Source organism: Pimephales promelas, chromosome 2 (assembly GCF_988280905.1).
Source record: "Pimephales promelas chromosome 2, fPimPro1.hap1.1, whole genome shotgun sequence".
NCBI lineage: Eukaryota > Metazoa > Chordata > Actinopteri > Cypriniformes > Leuciscidae > Pimephales > Pimephales promelas.
In genome coordinates, this window is record NC_142770.1 from 9468603 (window position 1) to 9489854 (window position 21252).

Sequence of the window (21252 nt, forward strand, 5' to 3'; positions counted from 1 at the left end):
GTATCAGGAAGAGGGATAGAATATTTTTATTGGACTATATTTTGTTAGTTGCTTTATACATGTCATCAAGTTGTTACCAAAGTAGTCCAATTCAATTCAATGACATTTCTAAAGCTTCAAATTCTTCGAACAGAGTTGCGGATGGTAATGACCCTCACCTCGACATTGTCTCCCGTCCTCGTCCAGTTCGAAACCTTCCCCGCAGAAACAGGACGTCCCGTTTCTCATGATCACACAGTCAAACTGGCACCTCCGCTCCTGGCAGCTGCGCACCAACTCTGAGGAACACAAACACACATTTAAACGTGCTCGGTTTGATTCAGAGTCTTAATGTCCAGCACAGAGTTCACAGCAGTTACACTCACTGAAACCCTCCATAGAAGCACAATGCCATTTCGCTAGTATGAAATCATTTGTTAAAACTTGAACAGATGCAGCCTCATTATGAGACCATGATTCAGCGCTTTTTAAGTGGCACTTAAGGCCTGAATCGGTGGATGCAATCCTTCCAGGCGAGCTCCCACTCTGAACCGCTGTCAATACACAACGGTAGAGCATTGTGTGATATTTATCACCGATGAAACACTTACAGCCTCCTAATAAGGGATGTTTGACAATCACGTTTTCCAATACGTTTGTCAATAGCTGCAATCCGTTTCAATTACAACAGTCATAGTCCATTTTTGATGTCTCCATTCATTTGGGGGCATGGCTAACAGGTCAGCTTGCCTTTTTTTTACCAATTGTGGTGGTTTTAAGTGCCTCCCAATACATATTACACAGGAAAGCGTGAAAAGAGAAAGATTGGAGATGGTTTAGCCACTCTAAACGCCTAATCGCGAGCGAGAGATTTCTAGCGTGCAATTGCTAAGGAGCCCACATTAATAATAACTACGCACTGAGAAATTCATCGACCCACCCCGGGCATGCATTCGGAATGGCTTGAGTCTGAAGGTTTTAAATTAAGTACTCCTTTAAAAATGTATCACAGCGTTTAAGGATAATGCAAAGCGTTTTACGATATGAGTTTAACTGAAAGTGAAATATAATGGCTTTTTATATATTACAAGGAATGTGTATCCACTTGAGCTGGATGTTTAACTATTTATATGTGGGACCAGCGATGGGGAGCGACTAACGGTTCCTGAAATATTTCATAATCTTGGCTATAAAGAGTTCTTTATTTATTTATGCAGATGGGGCATTTGAGCCACTGAAATCTGTAGTTTTACTCTTTCATATCACAAGAACTGTGAGCAACAAGAGCAGCAATACCATCTTTTGTTTCCACATAACACGTCATAACAACATAAGTAATGACAACTCTTTGAGTTTTTGGCGTAACTAACCCTATACGATAATCTGTGACGGGTTTCTGTTTTGACTTGAGTTGACTAGCTGCCATCTGTACAACAATTGACAAAACAGTATATGCTAAAAGCAATCCCAAGAACAACCACACAGAAAAATGAAACACAACATGACTTAGAATAAATAATGAACTTTGTGCCAAAAGCATGGAAAGATGACCCAACTCATAAACCAAACCGACACCGTTAAATGACATGAAACATAAATTAAAACTCACATGTTTCAATCCTAAAAAAAGCTATTATTTTGTTCCTAATCTAATTATCCCATCGAAACAAAGTTACATACATATTGAACGAATAAATCAAGCCTCTGGCAGTGTAAAAGAAAAGCAGTTGATGCAATCGTAAATGTTGATCCGCAAAAAAGGAAGCAAAGAAAACTGACTTTTAATTTTCTGTCCAATATTTTTGACACTTCTCTAACCCTGGAAAATTTGAAATGTCAGACTTTGCCCATCGGGGTACGCAAAATAGAAACTTCACAGAAATCTATCATGGAATAAGAATGGGTAACTACATATAATTACAAAGACAGCTGAATTTAAATGAGTGAAAAGACAAGCATTGATCCAAAAGAAGGAATCTCCGATTCAAAACAGTAGGTGGGAGAGTTGATTATCGGATGAGAATTACTCGGTGGAGGAATCAATGCTTAAGTTTCAAACATAACTTCAAAAATAGTTCAAAATCGTTGTTGCCGAATGCGTGCAGCTACTGTCCGCCACCCGGATTCACACTAATCTCCTCCGAGCGGGAAAGAGGCCATTATGGGTGGACTCTCGCTGTGAGTTAGACTCCCGCACGACAGGATTTATCTCCAGTGAACTCCGGAGCTCTCCCTCAAGGTGATTTTCTCTCAGTGAGGAGCCCTACTTTCTCTGACACTCACTGGGTGATGTAGTGCTAACGGCAGCGGTCCAGGAAGGGTGCTGAGTCGAACAGGGGCGTAAAGGTAAATGCCTGTGGATCTATTTCGCTACCCCAACCCAAAGAGCTTGAACTTTAGCTGCTGTGAACAATCAATCACTCTTGGGAGTCCCGTACCACATTAAAAATTGAAGCCCGAGACCTTGAAAATCTATATGGACTTAAATGCCACAGCTAAGTTTTTCCAGACCACCTCCAAGTTTGACACATTTAAAAGATCCATTGAAATGGCTCACAAATGCTATTCAGATTGTTTAACTGAAATACTTAGTTGGACTGGTACATATCAAAGGACTTGTCCTTTCTTGTGGCCAATAGAGACCTGCAATGTTTTCCCAAAGGGTGGTGCAACTGAAAGGAAAGGAATATATATATATATATAACGGCGTTAACGCAAACCCGTTTTAACGGCGCCAATTTTTTTATCGCGCGATTAACGGTCTTTTTGGCCTAGCAAACTTTGTAGGTTTTTTTTCACATGCTTTTGCAACAGGACGCGGTGCTGCGCTATGAAACCTATTCATTTCAATGGATGTTTTGTTGCTTCGTCGACCAAAGCGCAAGCTGATCTAGCTAGACTGTAAACAAAACAACATGGAAACACTTGTTTAGGCTTGCGAGACGGCCAAATAGTTGGTTAACGTTACGTTTTGTGTGGGCGGGGAGCGCGATACGCCGAAATGGATGCCAATGAGATTCTGAATGGAAATTGTATTCAAAAAAGTTGCCAAATTCCATTGACAAGACCAAAGTGATCTGTGTTTTGTTGTTGTGAACTGAGCTGTCATCAATCATCGCAGCACGTCCAGTCTGAAATACCACTTGATGATGGCCAACTAGCGACAGCCTCGTCAATATCAGGACCTCCTCAGTATTTCTTTCACCCTTTTATTGATGGACAGTGTTACATTGTGTGAGAGATTATGTGCTCCAAGTGAGAATGTTAGTGTGAAATTGAACACAGTATATGCCAACGTTGTTTAAAAAAAAACAATTGCACAAAGCAAGCCGATCCACTTGTCCATATTGATAAAATCAAGTGACATTTAGAACGGATTAAAATGTGCGATTAATGGGGAGTTAACTATGACATTCACGCGATTAATCCAAGCAGCAACATTCTAATCTGAAAAATGAAGCCTACCCGGAAGTGCGAAAAACTGCAATACATATAAAATCCACTAGGGGCAGGTCCCAAAAGGGAGCAAAAGACCCCATGTTAAAATGTCCGTTTTCACAGCATAAATTCATGCTTTTACAGGTTGGTCCCATGGACTTTTGTTGGATTTTTCGATAGGTTCTGAGTGCCTGACAACTGAGGGGGGTGCTTTTTTTTTCTAACTCGTTAATTTAGATCAACCCGGTCTCATCCCAAGACGTCATATAACTGACGTTTTGGGACGTCTTTTGACCATACGTCAATATTCGCCTTTTTAGGGCCCCCTTAAACGTCGGTAGATGAGGTTATGGGATCCTAACTCTACCCCATACCTAAACCTAACCCGTCACCTAACTGACGTTAAAGGTAAAGCGTCAGTTGTATGACGGCCCGGGATCGCCATCTACCGAGGTTTAAGGGGGCCCTAAAAAGGCGGATATTGACGTATGGTCAAAAAACGTCCCAAGACGTCAGTTATATGACTTTTTGGGATGAGACAGTGTTATTTAGATCGTATTTAGATATAAAATGTATGACATAAGGGCGTTTAACTTTGATTGACAGCTGATAAAGGGCTGCGCTGAGTGAATTTGACGTCTCGACCATGATCTGACAACACATCATACCACCTCTGTATCCTTTCTGAACATTTGTATTTTGTATTTCCCAAGATTTTCCAATATGGCGCGCCCATACCCCCCATAAACAGCCTCAAAACTGTTCTTCAGAAAGTCTATGGATGACATCACAGACGCTTTGTCCATATTTTTTACGGTCTATGGATTAATCGTGATTAAATATTTTAATTGTTTGACAGCACTAATATATATATATAAAATAACAAAAACCCAGAAGGTACATGAACGTATGGAGAGCAACACCTGACTTTAGAATCGGGTGTCTAAACGAACCAATCAAAAAGCTGCATTGTAAGCCCCGCCCCCTGCCCAGCAGGAATCTCTAGTCCAGAGAACACGGCATATGTCCGGACAGGTCTATTATTCACTCACAGCAGGACTTTCCCTCAGTCTCCATCATTAGAGCGGCCACAGTCCCAAGGGCTCAGACAGATAGGCCATCACTGCAGCGGAACGAGTGTGCTTGTGTATTTTTCTGTATGTACGATCAGAACAGGTGACCGGGGGGTCCGCATCTACCAGGCAGTGTTTATAAATAGATGACAGTTGAGTAAAAGCATGCTTTGTTAGAACAGAAAAGATGGAGGTTGGATCCAGAAGGGAAGTTGACTTTCGAAATCAACAAAAAAATGCTAGTGTGTTCTGTGTGTTTTACAACAGGTTGCTTACAAGCCCAAGCCCAGAGAAGTCTCTATATGACAGGGGCTTTGTCCGTTTAATGCCAAGACCACCTAAACTTAAAGCTACACTGTGTGATTTTTACCCCCATCTAGCGGTGAAAAGGTATATGACCATCCAGGGAATATTAATTTCTTTTCCTCTCAATTCCGATTTCGTTTTAACTCCTACGGTGGCCAGTGTAGTCCAAGATTAACATGGCTTCCAGTTCGACCTCGTCCGTGAGTGTTAACTCAAACGTAAACGCGAAAGACGAAGCTTGAATTAACGGGTATGTCCCTCTTTGGCTAATGTACATTCAAGATGGAGGGGCAACATGGCGTATTATACACTCACGAGAATACTTTATTACTTGAACGAAGTAAATATACATTAATAAGCTGAAAGAGTTACACAATGTAGCTTTAAAATGGTATGGAAATTCAATCGAAAAACCAAAACTTGCATGGAATGTTTTCACAGTTACAGCACAAAGTAATATTGCATAACTTCACAAACACCTGAACTTCTAACTAGAGAAACTGAAAGGAGGTGGATGTGAGACTTCTGAGGTGTAACTGTGAAGCAGAGCTGGTTTATTTTGCCCCTTCATCAACACTTCAGGATCGACTGCCAGCATTGGAAGGGGATTCAGTTAAACTCCAGATAAAACGAACAGGTTAGTTTAACGGTCAGTTCATAACGTCTAATCAATATTTAACCAGTTTTATGTGGCCGTAAAGTCTCTGCACTTGGTGGCTCATCCAAATCCTAGTCAAGCTACGGAAGGACATCAACTTGGCACATGAAACTGCCCTTCCTGTGACCACTGCAGTTTTGCCCCTGGGCAAAGCACTTAACCCTCAGCTGCTCCCATCATACTGTAATATGCCAACATTTCCAGCACTCGAGCAAACACTTGCAGACTCTCTGGATGGATGAATGTTGAATTTGTATGATGGATTCTAGCATTTGGAACCATTAGCTGAGGATTGTCAAATTCCTGTGAAGCTACAGTACAAAACTGCATTGTTTGTAAGGGTTGCTTAGCAACATACAAAGGAAGAAATACACAACCCAATTTGCCATAAACAAGTCAGATAATATTATCGACCACTAAAACAATGACGACAATATTTGGATTTGTTTATTAGTGAAGATGCCTTCCAACTACGGAACATACCTGGATTATTATTTCTTTTTGTCTTTTGAAATGATATCAACTTGATTTTCAATAGCTTGTTTTCATATGACGTCTCGCCACTGCGTTGCCATGGCGCGAAATACAAATGGAGGGCAGGAAGTGATTTGCTGTATTTAGAAAGCACTATAACAAACTCAATATGCCTTGTTTTGAGTCATTTTTTGGTTACTTCAATCGATCAAACCACAAGGAGTTTTTATCGTGTAGCAAAAGTTGTTGTTCAAAAGATGCAAAAAATTGATCGAAAAACTCTGGAAAAACGACTTTCATGTCTGCAGTCGGAAGGAGCCGAATGGGATAATGCTCGTGTGTGTAACGTTAGTGATCACTTCGTCAAAGGTGAGTTAATACAACTTAAGTGACTGTTTGTGTAACGTGTAACGTTTCCGAACATTGAAAGTCAAAGTAACGTTATGTCTGTAAGACGAGGTAGTTGCTGATATCTACCGCCTCGATGGCAGGAAAATATTACAATTCAGTTGAAAAGTCGCTCCGCTTCATAACGTAACGATTTCATAACGATTCATAACGATTTTTTGTTTATTTCTTTCTCTTGTAATAGCGTATAAAGTAGTACACTACGGACTTTCCTCCATCTCGTCCATTGCGCTCTTCACTTCCTAGCCCTACATCTGAATTTTGCGCGTCATCATAATCACGTGACTGAAACTCAGCTATTGATGTTTATTAAATTTTAATGACGCAACAAAAGTCTTCTCAAAATCTCGACTAGGGATGCAAATTATCGATTAATTCATTAATCGTTAGTTGATCGATCTTATCGATCGCGGCTATTTTCCTGAGAATGTAAATTTCTTACGGTATCAATAGTGTCTTTAACATAAAAGCAAAATATTGCTTATATACTGAATAAAAAAATCATGTTATATTGCTCAATTGATGTTTTATTGTAACAGTTGGGATACGGTACAGATAATGGCGTTTATGTAGTTTAACTAAATAAATTATTTACAGAAAATTAAAATACATAAAAAATGAATGTGCACTGGCTCACCTGTTGCATGTGAAACATTAATCAATCGACAATTAATCAATATTCGATTAACCGTTTACATCCCTAATCTCGACATAAACTTGTCTCAAGAACTAAACTTAAAAGTTGTTTGTTAAGTTTGTGATCAGTGTAGCAGAGTGACATAGAGAAGGGATTGTTGAATAAAGTTAGGGTTTTTTTGCACAAAAAGTATCCTTGTTGCTTCATAACGTTAGGATCAAACCATTGTAGTCACATGGACTATTGTAACTAGGGCTGGGTATCATTTAAAAAATTTCGATACCAATATCGATACCTATAACTGGTTCCTGAACGATACTTTTTTCGATACCAATTTTATGAAATCCATTTTAACAAGATTACATAACACATTACCTCAAAAAACATTTGGTTTTATTTTTTTCAGTTTGACTCATGCTCCTTAGCCAGTGCATAAAGGAACATATTTTTTTTTTTTTTTTTTTTTTTTTTGTGTTGTGCATTTCATATGTATTTGTTTGAGTACTGATTTAACATGTTAACCCCTTAGGTATCAAAATCTGGTACCGAACAACAAGTAATTTTTCGATACTTAATAGTATCAAGGCAATTCGGTCGGTACCTAAAAAGTATCGAACTTGGTACCCAGCCCTAATTGTAACAATGTTTTCACTAACTTTCTGGGCCTTGAAATTTGCAATAACATTGCTGCCTATGGAGGGGTCAGAGAGTCTCCAATTTTAATCAAATGTCTTCATTTTGTTTTCCGAAGATGAAGGTCTTAAGGGTTTGGAACGACATGAGGGTGAGTAAGTAATAACAGATATTTAATTTTTGGGTGAACTAACCCTTAAAAAAAAATAAATCTAGAGATAATGAGAGCATTTGGAAAACGATCTTAAAATGATCTTATAAAGATCTTAAATCATTTTTTTTTTTGGGGGGGGGGGGGGTGATCTCACCATGAAAAAATAAGATCTTGAGATGACAGCTTTTATTATGTCAAGTTAATAAGAAAATTAAGTCATTTTTTTTTTACTTTTGTTGTATTGAAATAACAAATATCTATCTTTAAGTTGAGATCAATAGAAAATCATTTCTTAATCATGCTCTTGATGAAGTACGTTTTGTTATGTGAAAATGAGAAAATGAACTTGACGCCATTAATTACCTCTACAGCTTTATACAGTTGGCACATACACAAAGTTACATACATAAACTAGTCACATTTACAAGAAATGAATAACCAATAAACGATATCTTGCCCAGATGGATGAATCATATCAATTGTATATGTATGCATATTATATTTTTTTTGGTGGCTTAAGATATGTATACAAAGTTCCTGGTGTTTAACCTAATCAAGTACAAGCATAAGTAAAGCAATTATGTTTCACAACAGACTGTAAAAAATAACAAAGAAAAACAACCGCTGTTCCCAAGATAAATTCACCTTTAAGCATCTGACGGCATTCTTGTTATCCAAACACTTTGTTTACCGTGTTGCCATTATATAAAAAAGCCACTGTGATGTGTAGACTCTTTGTTTGCAGTTCCAGTGTGTGTTTCAATTTGTTTTAGTCGCGTTGCTGTGTGGGCTGCTTTATTCAATTCCATATATTCATTAGGGACTGGCAATGCAGATGGGGAAAGTGAGGCTACTGTGTTATTACCACAGGGATGTTCAAAGGTGCAACACAAACACTGTTACTTGCCTAGCACCCGTAGTATGTAGTACGCTCCAATCTCTGAATGCCCAGGGGAGATAAAACATTACCTTCAGAGGGACCATGGTCATGTCGTCTACCACTGTTTTTGACTCTTTTGGAGCAGAACGCTGTTCATGGCACATTCGTTACTCCTAAAGAACTAAGAATGTTAATTATGGAATGTAACTGAGAGCCACAAAAAGAGAAAGGTGTTCAAGGCTGTTCAACATTTTTGAGGTGAAGCGAAAAGACCAGTTTTATCCAAGTACAATTGAGACGAATCAAGCAAATGGGCCGCCGCCTTGAAATATTTGAAAGAATATGTGAAGAACGGTTTCATAAATCCATTCTAATGCAAACTGAGACATTGGATTGGATTGAAACATTTCAGAATGTTTTTCACAAACTATTCACACTAACATTTTCTTTCATGAATGAGCCCACAAGATGTTGGTCATTCATTGGCTTTTGGTTGGACGTTTACCTTAAAGATACCATAAAGATTTTCCATTCCAAGATTAAAGGAGAACTCTGGCGCAAAATGAACCTTTGGTCTAATAAAACATTAACACAGCAACATAATGAGGGTCCATACATGCAAAACAAAGCATTGAGAACTTTGTAAGTGTACAGACCGTTTAATAAGAAGATACTTTATAAAGACAGTCCACTTCGTGTATACAGGCAGGAGCCATCATAGAAAATAGTCTCGATAAGTCGATCCCCGAATGCCGTTCAGTTCAGCTCACTCAGCACAACGTGAGTCGTGACTGTTTTCCAAGATGGCTCCTGTCTGTTTACACAAAGTGGACTGTCTTTAAGATAGTTTTAAATTAAACGAATCAGGATTAATAGCATAGCAATAACTAAAATATCACCCAGAATTATTTTCCATTTGATTACTTTATTCTGTATATAAATACTAGTGTTAGACCTATTCAAAAACGTTGTCTTTAATTATATCTTTATTCTATTGTATTTATTTGTGCTACTTTTTTCAATTTAATTAAACCATTTAAATCAAGCTTCCTTGTGTTTTGTAAATTCTTAACAATATTTTCCCATTGTAAAAATGCAATGAGAGCAAATATTAAAACAAGATAAATGTAATCATTTTGTTTGGAAAAAATGGAATGTAGCCAGCTTCCCTGACAAAACTACAAAGTAGTGATGTAAATTACTAAAAATACCTGCTTCCCATGTCTTTCTGTGGTGGATCTGTCAAGAAATTCAAGTGCCAATTTGAAGCTAGTCAGACTTTCGACGCTGCTTTTTGCCTTTGAACTTCCCGAGATTCCTGATTGCTGTCTTCACTACAGCACACAGCGAGGGTTCTAACTCAAGACCTCTTTTTCCATTGGAATTGAAGTACAAACTTCGATTTTGGAATCAAAAGCTGTCAAGTCTGAGTTTTTTTTTTTTTTTTTTTTTTTAGGCTTTGATAAACATTCAGTATGGGGGATTTTTTCAGAGAGGGAGAAGGAACGGCTGAGGAGGGCTATTATGAACTTCCAGAGACATACTGTATACAGGAGAAACACCAGCTAACGTTATTAATATGTTAACAGGTTGCAAGCGAGGTAAAAATGTATCACTTTCTTTCCTCAGGAGATGGAAGAGAAATGGTGCGTCTGTTCTACTCTGCTGTTTGAGAGCAGATTCAGTTTAGACTCAAAAGCTTTTGCCCAAGGAACTGCAACAGAAGACAACTCTAGCATAGTGAAAAATGTGTATTGCGCAAAAATAACATGTGAAACGATTTGCATTGTCACATTTGTTTTGCATTGCGTCCATCTATCCTCTTGCAAATAAATAAATACACTTCCTTTGGCTGTGATCAAACCTTAATTTTATACGGCAAAAAAAACAAAACAAAAAAAAAAACAGAAAAACATTTTAAGTAGGTTATGTTGTTCCGTATAATACATACTATTTAGTAATAATATATTTTTTTAAAATATGAAAATACATTCAATTTGAAGCAAATGCCAAAATATATATATTTAAAGTACTTCAATGAAGAGATAAATACGTGTTAAATTTTAAAATACATTATAAGTAGGGCTGTCAAACGATTAATCACGATTAATCGCATCTAAAATAAAAGTTTGTGTTTACATAATATATGTGGGTGCACTGTGTGTAATTATTTTGTATATATAAATACTACACATGCATGTATATTTAAAAAAAAAATATTTGTATATAAAATATTTTTATTTATATATAATATAAATTATATATACAGTATATACATGAAAATATTTCTTAAATATATACAAGCATGTGTGTGTATTTATTTATATAAAATAATTATACACAGTGCACCCACATATATTATGTAAACACAAACTTTTATTTTGGAATGCGATTAATCGCAATTAATCGTTTGACAGCCCTAATTATAAGTAATTTAATGAAGCATAAATGTATTTTTATTTTGAAATTGAAAATATATCTTAAAATATTAGCAATATGTTGTGACCAAAGCCACAAAACACAATACTGCATACCCCAAAATAGCACAATAAACACAGTAATATGCAATGATTGTTTGAGAGCAGATTCGGTTTAGTCTAACTGCAAAAACTGTGTAGTTGTAGAGAGAAATAAAAAATAAAAAGGAGGGACACTCAGCACATTTCCAAGGTTACAGTCCTTACTGTCACATAAAGATATAAAGTTTATGAGCTTTAGCATTTCCTTTGTGCAATAAATGTGGATGTGTAAAATAAGGCAGCTTCTCAAGCCCAGAGGGCAGAAAGCCCATCGCTCATGTTCGGTAATGTGCAACCTCAATCTCTAGACAGAGACGACTAAATGATTGCTCGGTAAATTCAACAAGACCTTTTGCCTGTGCTGTGATTTTATAGAAAGAGGCATAATGCAACTTCATGGCATTAAAGTTTGGCAAGTTAGCATGGCACATTAGCTGATGCTAACTTACTGCAGCATTTACCAATCTTTGTGTTGCAAAGTTAGCTGTCAGATATCAAGCTAACAGCTTAGCCTCCTGGCTTAGCACAGTGCTAACTGGTTATTTTTTATTTTATTTTTTATTTTTTGACAAGGTGGGACAAGCTATCATGATAAGCTATGATTCTGAACAGGTACCTTCAGATAGCAACCAAAAAGCTTAATCTCCTAGCTTAGCATAGTGCTAACCGGTTAAAAAAATGTTCTTGACTAGGTGGGACAAGCTATCATGATAACAAGCTATGATTCTGAACAGGTACCTTCAGATAACAAGCTAACAGCTTAATCTCCAAGCTTAGCATAGTGCTAACGGGTTAAAAAAATGTTTTTGACTCGATGGGACAAGCTAACATGATAAAAAGCTATGATTCTGAACAGGTACCTTCAGATAGCAAGCTAACAGCTTAATCTCCTAGCTTAGCATAGTGCTAACGGGTTAAAAAAAAATTTTTTTGACTCGATGGGACAAGCTAACATGATAACAAGCTATGATTATGAACAGGTACCTTCAGATAGCAAGCTAATAGCTTAATCTCCTAGCTTAGCATAGTGCTAACCGGTTAAAAAATGTTCTTGACTAGGTGAGACAAGCTAACATGATAACAATCTACAGTATGATTCTGAACAGGTACCTTCATAGCAAGCTAACAGTTTAGCATAGTGCTAACCGGTTAAAAATGTTTTTGACTAGGTGGGACAAGTTAACATGATAACAATCTATGATTCTGGACAGGTACCTTCAGATAGCAAGCTAACAGCTTAATCTCCTAGCTTAGCATAGCTAACTGGTTCAAATGTTTTTGATTAGCTACAACAAGATATTATGGTAACAAGCTGTTTTGACATAATGAAAACATTTAGCTTTCTCCTGGATTCAATTGATCAATTTCTTAAGTGTAATGGGGGGATGTGAAAGTGTAATTTTATACACAAAATGGCACGCTCTTCTGATCTGAGACAAACCGAGAACATATGCGACAGATCAAGAAAATCTTCGCAGTGAAATGTGAACCGAATTGTGTTCTTTCCTGTGCTTGTTTTCAGGGAAGTGTAATTAAATGTGTGACTCTTTTTGTCTCAATCCTGTTATCTCCACTGCTCTGTGCTGTCTTTGTTAAGTTATTCATTTCACACATCTACAGTCAGTCTGACACCAGCAGACACCATCTGAATAATAATAAAAAAGATATCCTTATCAGTCCCTAATGATCTAAATATAATCTGTGTGAGAAGGACCAAAACAGTGAGGAAACGTAAGATAAGTGATCGTAGTGAAATGCATGCTCGCTCACGCTCGCTCTCTCTCTCTCTCTCTCTCTCTCTCTCTCTCTCTCTCTCTCTCTCTCTCTCTCTCACACACACACACACACACACAGCTGAAATCCCTTTATTCTCTTTTCTTTAGTCTCTAGTGAATAGCCGTGGTCACCAGAAGGCAGGCTCCATTCCTCAATGACAAAACAAATCCCCACACAACCAAGAAAAATAGCCAAGAAAGAGTTTCAAAATAACACACAGTGATCCAAAGGCAGTGCTCCCAATGCTCGCTAGTTTTTTTGTTTTATTTTCCCTCAGAACAAAATAAAAGAGAATCTAAAACCACTTTGTCAAGGTTAGTTAGCTGCTCAAGTCAATATCAAATATCTGCAAGACTTTTTACGCAGTTTTATCGACGTAGAAACCCACATTTGCATTGGGCTGAATGCTAACCTGAACACATTCAGGTAAATACAACAAGAAACGCCATTCACAATGTATTAAACCTCTGTAATGTGATAGTTTTAGAAGAAAAAATGTTAAAGTCGTCGAAAAAATGTTAAAAATGTTAATGTTATAATTATACGTAGTTGTTATATAAGTAAAGTGGAACTAGAGCTTTCTCCACAGTGAAAAGACTTACGGTAACACTTTACAATACAGGTGCAATTCATACTTAACTAATGCACAGATAATCATGAGTTAATGTATAACTCATGAAGAACTAAACCATTAATTAATGATTACTGCATCAGCAACTAATAAAGAGTCTGTATGATTAATAGATTAAGTAATAAATTAATTGCTATTAATTCAATGTGTCATTGTGTATTAATTCCTTAATAACATATTTGATTAACTAATAGTGTAAATTAATGTGTTAATTACCACAATTAGTCAAAGCTATGCACTTCAACTTCCAGTTGTCTGCTTTAATTAATCATTAACTAATGATTTGCAAAGGTATCATTATGTTATGACTTTACTTGTTGGGGCACATCATTATTAACTAGTCATTTAGTAATTGTAGTAATTTCCACATGAATTTGCAGTAACAATTAAATGTATTAATGCATATTAGTGTACCTGTCATATTATCTGGAAGTTGAAATACATTTGGCTCATTCCTGTAATTAACATTAATTAACACTATTAGTTCAAAAAATGAGTTATTATGGAATTAATCCACAATTACATATTTAATTAATAACAATTCATGTATGAACTAATACATTAACCTTACAGACTCTTAATTAGTTCCTAATGTGGTAATCATTAATGAATAGATTAAATAATCATTAGTTACATATTAATTCAGTATTATCTGTGCATTAGTTAAGCATGAATTATGCTTATTAGTGCACCCGTATTGTAAAGTGTTACCAGACTTACTTAGGTGACACATACTGTATAACACTACAAAAGCGGAGCTTAGGAGTCAAAGCATTGCCCTTTATTTTAGTTTTTATTTAGCCTTCTAGCTAACTACTCTACTGGCCTAGCTTAACATAGTCCTAAACAGGAAAAACTCACTTGTTTTTTGTGGGCTCTTGTGACTTGAAAAAGTTAGCAACCCCCCAGAACACACTAGTAACTGCATAGCAATGCCTTAGCAACCACCCACAATGGTGCTTACAATGGAAGAGAATGGGGCCAATGTCTAAGCATTTCACTTTTTCAATAGTTTGGTAACAAATCATAGATATTATGATGGTTAACATGACTTAAATGATTGCTAATGTTTTCAGTGTAAAGTTATATCCAATTTTATAACTCTGCCACCATGGCAACGCCATAAACTATAAAACTGTAAAAATTGGGCACTTGACCCGAAGAGAGTATTAGCAGAAAAGGGGCAATTAGATACTTGCGAGTGGCTTTTATGACTTAAGACAGTAAGCAATCACTCCAGAACCTGCATAGCAACGCCCTAGCAACCACCTACAATCATACGTGCAATAAAAGTGAATGAGTGAGCATTAAAGGGATAGTTCAGCCAAAAATGAATACTTTTGTCATCATTTACTCACCCTTAAGATGTATCCAACCTAAATTAAAGGCTTTATTCTTCTGAACACTTCGTCAGTAACCAAACAATTGTTGGACTCCATTGATTTCCATTGTATGAAAAAAAAAAAAAAATTCAATGGAAGTCAATAGAGACTAGAAAATGCCTGGTTACCAATACTTTTTAAAATATCTTCTTTAGGGTTTAATAGAAGAAAAAATTATAATGAAATCCTCATTATTTATGAAATAATGATCAAATAATAATTTATTCAATAGCTATAAATTGCTATAAAACTAACAGTGGTAACTTGGTTTTAGTGTGGAAAGAGGGCACAGTTAAAATTATGAACTACGATACTGTACACAATAAGACTACAGACATTTTTTTTAAGAATATAAAAGGGGTCAGTGCTAGTTTCACACTATCTTCAACCCACAAAGCTATTTTTTCTTAAGGCCGGTGACACTGTCTCAGCTGCGTGCAGTGTCTCTTTTTATTTTGGCTGCCCTGTAAACAGGTAAGAGCTTGCAGACTGCTTGCGTGACGCGCGTCTTAGGCACGGAAAACGCACGCATGCTAGAAATCAAACCGAGATCTATTTTTCACGCGACACGCAACCGAGTTGGAAGCGTTTCCACGCAAAATAGAGGTTATTTAGTACACGAATACATATTAATAAATTAAATATTGATGGTTGAAAGTCTAGGTTTTGACATAAATTCAGATATTAATATAATTTAAAAATAAATAATGATCAGTTTTCAAATATTGCACCTGTCAATAGAGAACAAAATATTACTTAGTCTATTTTGCTGTCAATACTGCCTCAATAGGACTTATAATTATGCTTAACATGAAGTATAGGGCCCGGCTTCCACAATACGTCCTCACTGTACTGTGCAAAGACACTGAAAACGTGACGCAGTTACCATGGAGATGACACGCAACAGAAACGCCATGCCAGGCTCACGCCACCAGCTAGTGTGTCTCCGGCCTTAATTTTTATGAAAAGAAAAGTGTGAGTCTAGCTCATATGGCCATTCTTGTGAAGATGTTCCTCTCTTCTCTCGCTCTTTCTCTCTATCTGTCCCAGATTCGAATACCTCCAGGAGTGAGAGTTGATATCTGCTCTGCGGACTGATAATGTAAATTATGAATGCTCAGTTATGACAGGTGTGCAGAGAGCAATTGGAAACCGGTCTGCGGTGGAACAAAGCGGCCCGCGCTTGCTCCTCAAAGGAGTGTGTACTTCCATACTTCCCTCTCCATGCCGCCAAATTTTATTTACTTTGAAACCGAACCAAGACTAAGATTGAAATGGAACATAAAATGTAAATGTGCAAATTCTCCCCTCCAAGCGAGGTCTTCGGTTGTTTTAAAAAGCCTGGCACATGCACACTAACATCTCATGAGTGGTTCAACGCAAGGTGAAGATGATGAATACTTCCATATGCTCATTTATTACGGCCGTAACTAAATACACATTCTAGACATGACAATATAGCTCATCCGTCTCTACAGTTAAACGTGCTCAGCTGCAATACATAAATTCTCACAACGTTTTCGGCGTAAACTAAGCTTTGGTTTTCATATAAACCTCTTTTCTTGTTCCCTTTCACCACTATGTCACAAAACGCAATCCTCACTTCATCATGTGGAGAAACCGTAATTGCCTTTTAGCAAAAAAACATTATTACATTAAGCCGACTGTGCTTATCTTGCATGCAACTGACTTCAAATGACTCCAGATATGTTGTGGGTTTAATTCTGTCAAACACTCTTAAAATGAAGAAATAACAGGCCCTTTTTTTGTGTGAGGAGGTGAATGTCTTGACCTGAAATTATAAGATTATAGACAGCAAAAAGCATTAGCTAAATTTGAGAGGAAAGAACTGTTCACATCAAGTCCTCATAAAACTCATAAAAGTATAATGTACCGAAAACTATTAAAACTATTCATCCCACGTCTAAAGCTAGTTTCGTAATTATCTGAATAAACGTAATAAATTCATAATCTGAACATTTTTTAAGATGTTCATCTTTGAAGATAAAAGTTAACTGTAATTATGAAAACTTTCTTAACTAACAAAACGTTGAAACCAAGCTGCAAAAAAATGACTTTTGAACTGCACAAACTTTCATCAGACAGATTTACATGAGTCTTAAAAGCACAGAACAAAATTGTCAGAGAAAGGTTGAAAATAGCCATAAAAAAAATGATGTTCATTTTGGTGCACGAAAAAAAAAAAAACATTAGACATCAGAGAGAAAATTATTATATACCCTACTGTAAAAAAAATATTTTCAAGATTTGTCATCACAACATTTTTCAAATTTGTCAAATCAACTTAAATAATTTATTTAGTTCAGATAACTTATTATTTTGAGTTTCAATCTCCTTCATTGTATTAACTCAATTTTTCCAGTTTAATCAACTTAAAATTTTACTTCATTTTTTTAAGTTAAACCAACAATATTTTTTACAGTGTACTGTTAAAAAAAATGTAACTCTATTTTTTACGTTTTTGAAAGCAGTCTCCGCTTTCCAAGGCTGCATTTATTTGATCAAACTTACAGTGAAAGCCGTAATTGTAAACTATTTTAGTTTTTTTTTAATATATATTTTAAAATGTCATTTTTTTCAAAACTGCATTTTCATCACCAGTCTTCAGTGTCACATGATCCTTCAGAAATCATTTCAAAATGAAATCATTTCAAATGTGGAAACCATGATAGTTTGATAGTATTGTAGATAGACCAGCATTAATTTGAAACAGAAATCATCACTTATTTTTGATCATTTTAATGGTACATCCTTGCTAAATAAACGTTTTATTATTTTCTTCTTTTTTTTCGCAATGAACCCAAACTTTTATGAAGATGGAACGGAACTCACCGCGGCAGTGCACACCCTCGTCATATCCGTCCTCACAGTCCTGTACTCCGTTGCAGAGTTTACTATAATGCAAACACCTGTGGGTGCCGAGGCACTGGATGTGATTGACGGGACATCTCACCTTTACCTGCCGCAAGCCTGTAGAAGAGAAGGTTAATGATTTTTCATGATTTTTATTAGTTGATGTATTATGTATACATCAGTTAGTATATTTAGTCAGTTAATAAATTTATTCTACGTCATCTCCAAACCAATCCATACCTTCAAGGGTGTTTTTAAAAAGTAAAAATTGTTAAGTTAAATAAGAGTATTTTGCATACATGTTTTGCTAAATATTAATTAAAAGCTAATCAGTGAAGCTAACTTCCATTTTTTCACAAAAAAACTACAGTAATGTGACTTCCGCCACAGTCATTTCCATCACACTGCCCTCTGTGGTGGAAATGACATTTATAGTTACAAAGTACAATTCATATGTATTGCAAGAGTAGATTTGTGTAGTATTTTTCATCCACTCTGTGCTGCGTTGAGGGTGTTGATTCTGTTGAAGTACAACTCGCGTAGAGTTAATACTTCCGTGAATAACTGCAATTGCAGATTTCGAACAGAGATGGCGACAAAGAGGAAAAACTGCGGACTGGGGACAGAATAATGCAGCAGTCACATGATGTAACATAACATACGATTAAAACATAATTTAATTTAACAAATCTATATAATACAACTGCACAACTGCAATAATGTCAAACAATATTACGTACTCAAAAATGTGCAGTCCGTCGGATACAGCTTTCGACACTATATAACAGAACAAAACAAAAATGGCATGAATCTAATTTAAAAAAACACAAATTCTTCTAAAAGCATCTTGTTTTCCCCCTCCATGCAGCATAAATACAAATAAAAGCTGTAAAACTGAGGCTCACCGCCCTTAACACGATTCACTGTATAAATGTGATGAGCGAAGCTATTTTAATATTCAACTCCCTGCAAAGTTCCTCTTAAATATGTCTCTTAAGCACACAAGAATTTAGCACACCGGCAGCTGTCTCTTGTGAATCATTGATTGTGGATTGCTTGACATTTCTGGGGTGTCACGGGGCGGGGGGAGAAGAGGCCACTGCCAAAACAGCAATATTGATCTCCATCTAGCTCCAATAAGGGCAGTGAAAGTCTTGGCCTATAGTTCATCTGCCTCCTTAACTTTCCATTTCCTTTTAAATGATCACCCGTGTGGGTTTTTTTCCAGAGTTTTTTGGAGAAAGGAAGTGTATACACAGGTTTCCCCCCAAGGCTCGTCCCAGCAGACCTCTGTTCCACTTTCATAATCCCAGTAAAAAGAGAATATGTAATTCAACAAATAGGAGAATTGTTTAAAAATATCCTCTTAGTGTCTCTCTTTCTTCCTCTCAGGGCCTCCGGATCTCCAGAGATGTTTAAAAGTATCTAGGCAGCAAAAGTCAAGATGGAACCTGGAAGATATTGAGGGTGATGTAACCTCATTAATTCAGCATTTTTTCGTATTTTTTTTAGACTTTCAACCACAGCCACCCTATAGCAGGACTAGGGTTGGGTATCGAGAATCGAGTATCGATTGGAACCGGTACTAACTTTTCGTTTTTCCCGGAATCGTTCAAAAGTTAAAATTTCGATTCCTAGTTTCGATATTCACAGTCCGCCGAGCGGAAGAAGAAACCGCTGAACAACACTAACGAAGAAACGTCTACCGGAAGTGTTGGCATAACCACACGAGTCGAACATGAGTACCTTACGTCGGCGGTCCAAAGTGTGACTTCACTTTTCTAAAAATAACGAAATCTCGGCAAAATGCAAAATTTGTGACAAAAGGAGTGTTTTTACAGAAGGAGTATTTCCTTCAGAAAGGATTATTTCCTTCAGAAAGACTGTTGGTTAGCAAGGTTAGAATCGGAATCGTTAGGAACCGGAATCGAAACAAGTAATCGGAATCAGAATCGTTCAAATTCAAACGATACCCAACCCTAAGCAGGACAGTATATTAGTGGGGCGGGGGGATCTTGCTTATAACTGTAAGACTAGTGGTGGAAATAGGTACTGCAGTCCAAATTCAAAATATCGGAGATTGTTTCCCCTGCCTCCTCCTCCTCAAACTCTACACTCACACGGGTTGCCAGTTTGAGGACATGCAACAGGAACCAGCGCAATTGACAATTGACAACTTTGTAAGTTGATGAGTTGATATATCCGCATTGATAATATGCTCTCGTTCATAGAGATTTTTAGATGGATACCGAGGCTTTTTAGGTTGGGTAGAATCTGCTATCTCTGACCTGGTTTGTTTGCTAGTTTCCAAGGCTACAATATGCTTTATTTCCTGCCAACTGGTATCCCAGGGTGTCGAAATACTATTGGGTGAACTGGTAGTGGGCGAGATCACACAGACCAAAACAAAAACAACACGGAACGCACATTTCAAAGTAAAATAGCCGGCTATAGAAGTGTTTTTTTCAGAGAAACGATACGTGAACTCAGCATGTTTCCTAAAAATCTGCAAACAAGTGGTATTTTTATCAGAGCCAGACCGATATATCGGCAGGCCGATATTATCGGCCGATATTAGGCATTTTCCAAACTATCGGTATCAGTTATAATGGCTAATGAATGAATATTTCAAAAATAAAATAAAAAACGGAGGAAACATGCTTGAACCATGTCATGAGTGTTGGAGTTGTATAGATTGTCCACCAGAGGGCACTCTACATCATCCCTGTTGGGAACACTCATTGAGTGAGTACATAGCTTGAATAACAATTGAAAGAACATCCACATCAGTTCTCCTAAATCAATTTGTGACTATCATGTCCAGTTTTGCTGCTGTTAAATACGCAGAGAGTGAAGCGGAATTAGCTAGTAATAGTTACGTTATGTTGTTACACAGTAGTCCTTTTAACTTTTGACAATGTGACTGAAGTATTTCTTTAATAGCGCGTGACAGTTATAGCAATGAGACGTATCATCTCTCCTTGGCCTGTTATATTGAAAATGTATGTTTTAAAATTTGCGTTTCCGAAATAATAATTAATATATATATATATCGGCCGATATATCGGAATATCGGATTTTAAATAATTATTTGTTATTTTATTTGTTAATTATTTATTTAAAATAAATATTTGTATCGGTATCGGACTTCAAAATCCTTTATCGGTCGGGCTCTAATTTTTATGCATTAGCATATTGAAAAGGTTACATACAGCACCTTTAAAAGGTAGGGTAGGTCATTTCAGAGAGGCTAGCAAATAGCAAGCTACAACTTTGAAATCATAAGATACGACCCTCCCTTCAGAGCGTCTCCAAAGCCACGCCTCTTAGCAACTTAGCCGAGTTTGCAGACGAGAGACAGCATTATTTTGTATTTTGTATCACATGACTGCTGCAGGTTCATTTCGCCGTTGATAGTATGCCACAGTGT

General features: G+C 36.8%; 1 protein-coding gene across 2 annotated transcripts in view; it reads right to left on the reverse strand.

The window, feature by feature from the left end:
* The window catches only part of lrp1ba (low density lipoprotein receptor-related protein 1Ba), a 260042-nt gene that overhangs the window by 195508 nt on the left and 43282 nt on the right, over positions 1–21252 (reverse strand). For both annotated transcript variants that reach the window (XM_039682989.2, XM_039682988.2), the window contains exons 3-4: positions 17802–17939; positions 159–278 (exon numbers count right to left, since the gene is read on the reverse strand). In XM_039682989.2, coding sequence (XP_039538923.2) covers positions 159–278; positions 17802–17939 — 258 coding nt within the window. The remainder of the gene's footprint in view (positions 1–158; positions 279–17801; positions 17940–21252) is intronic.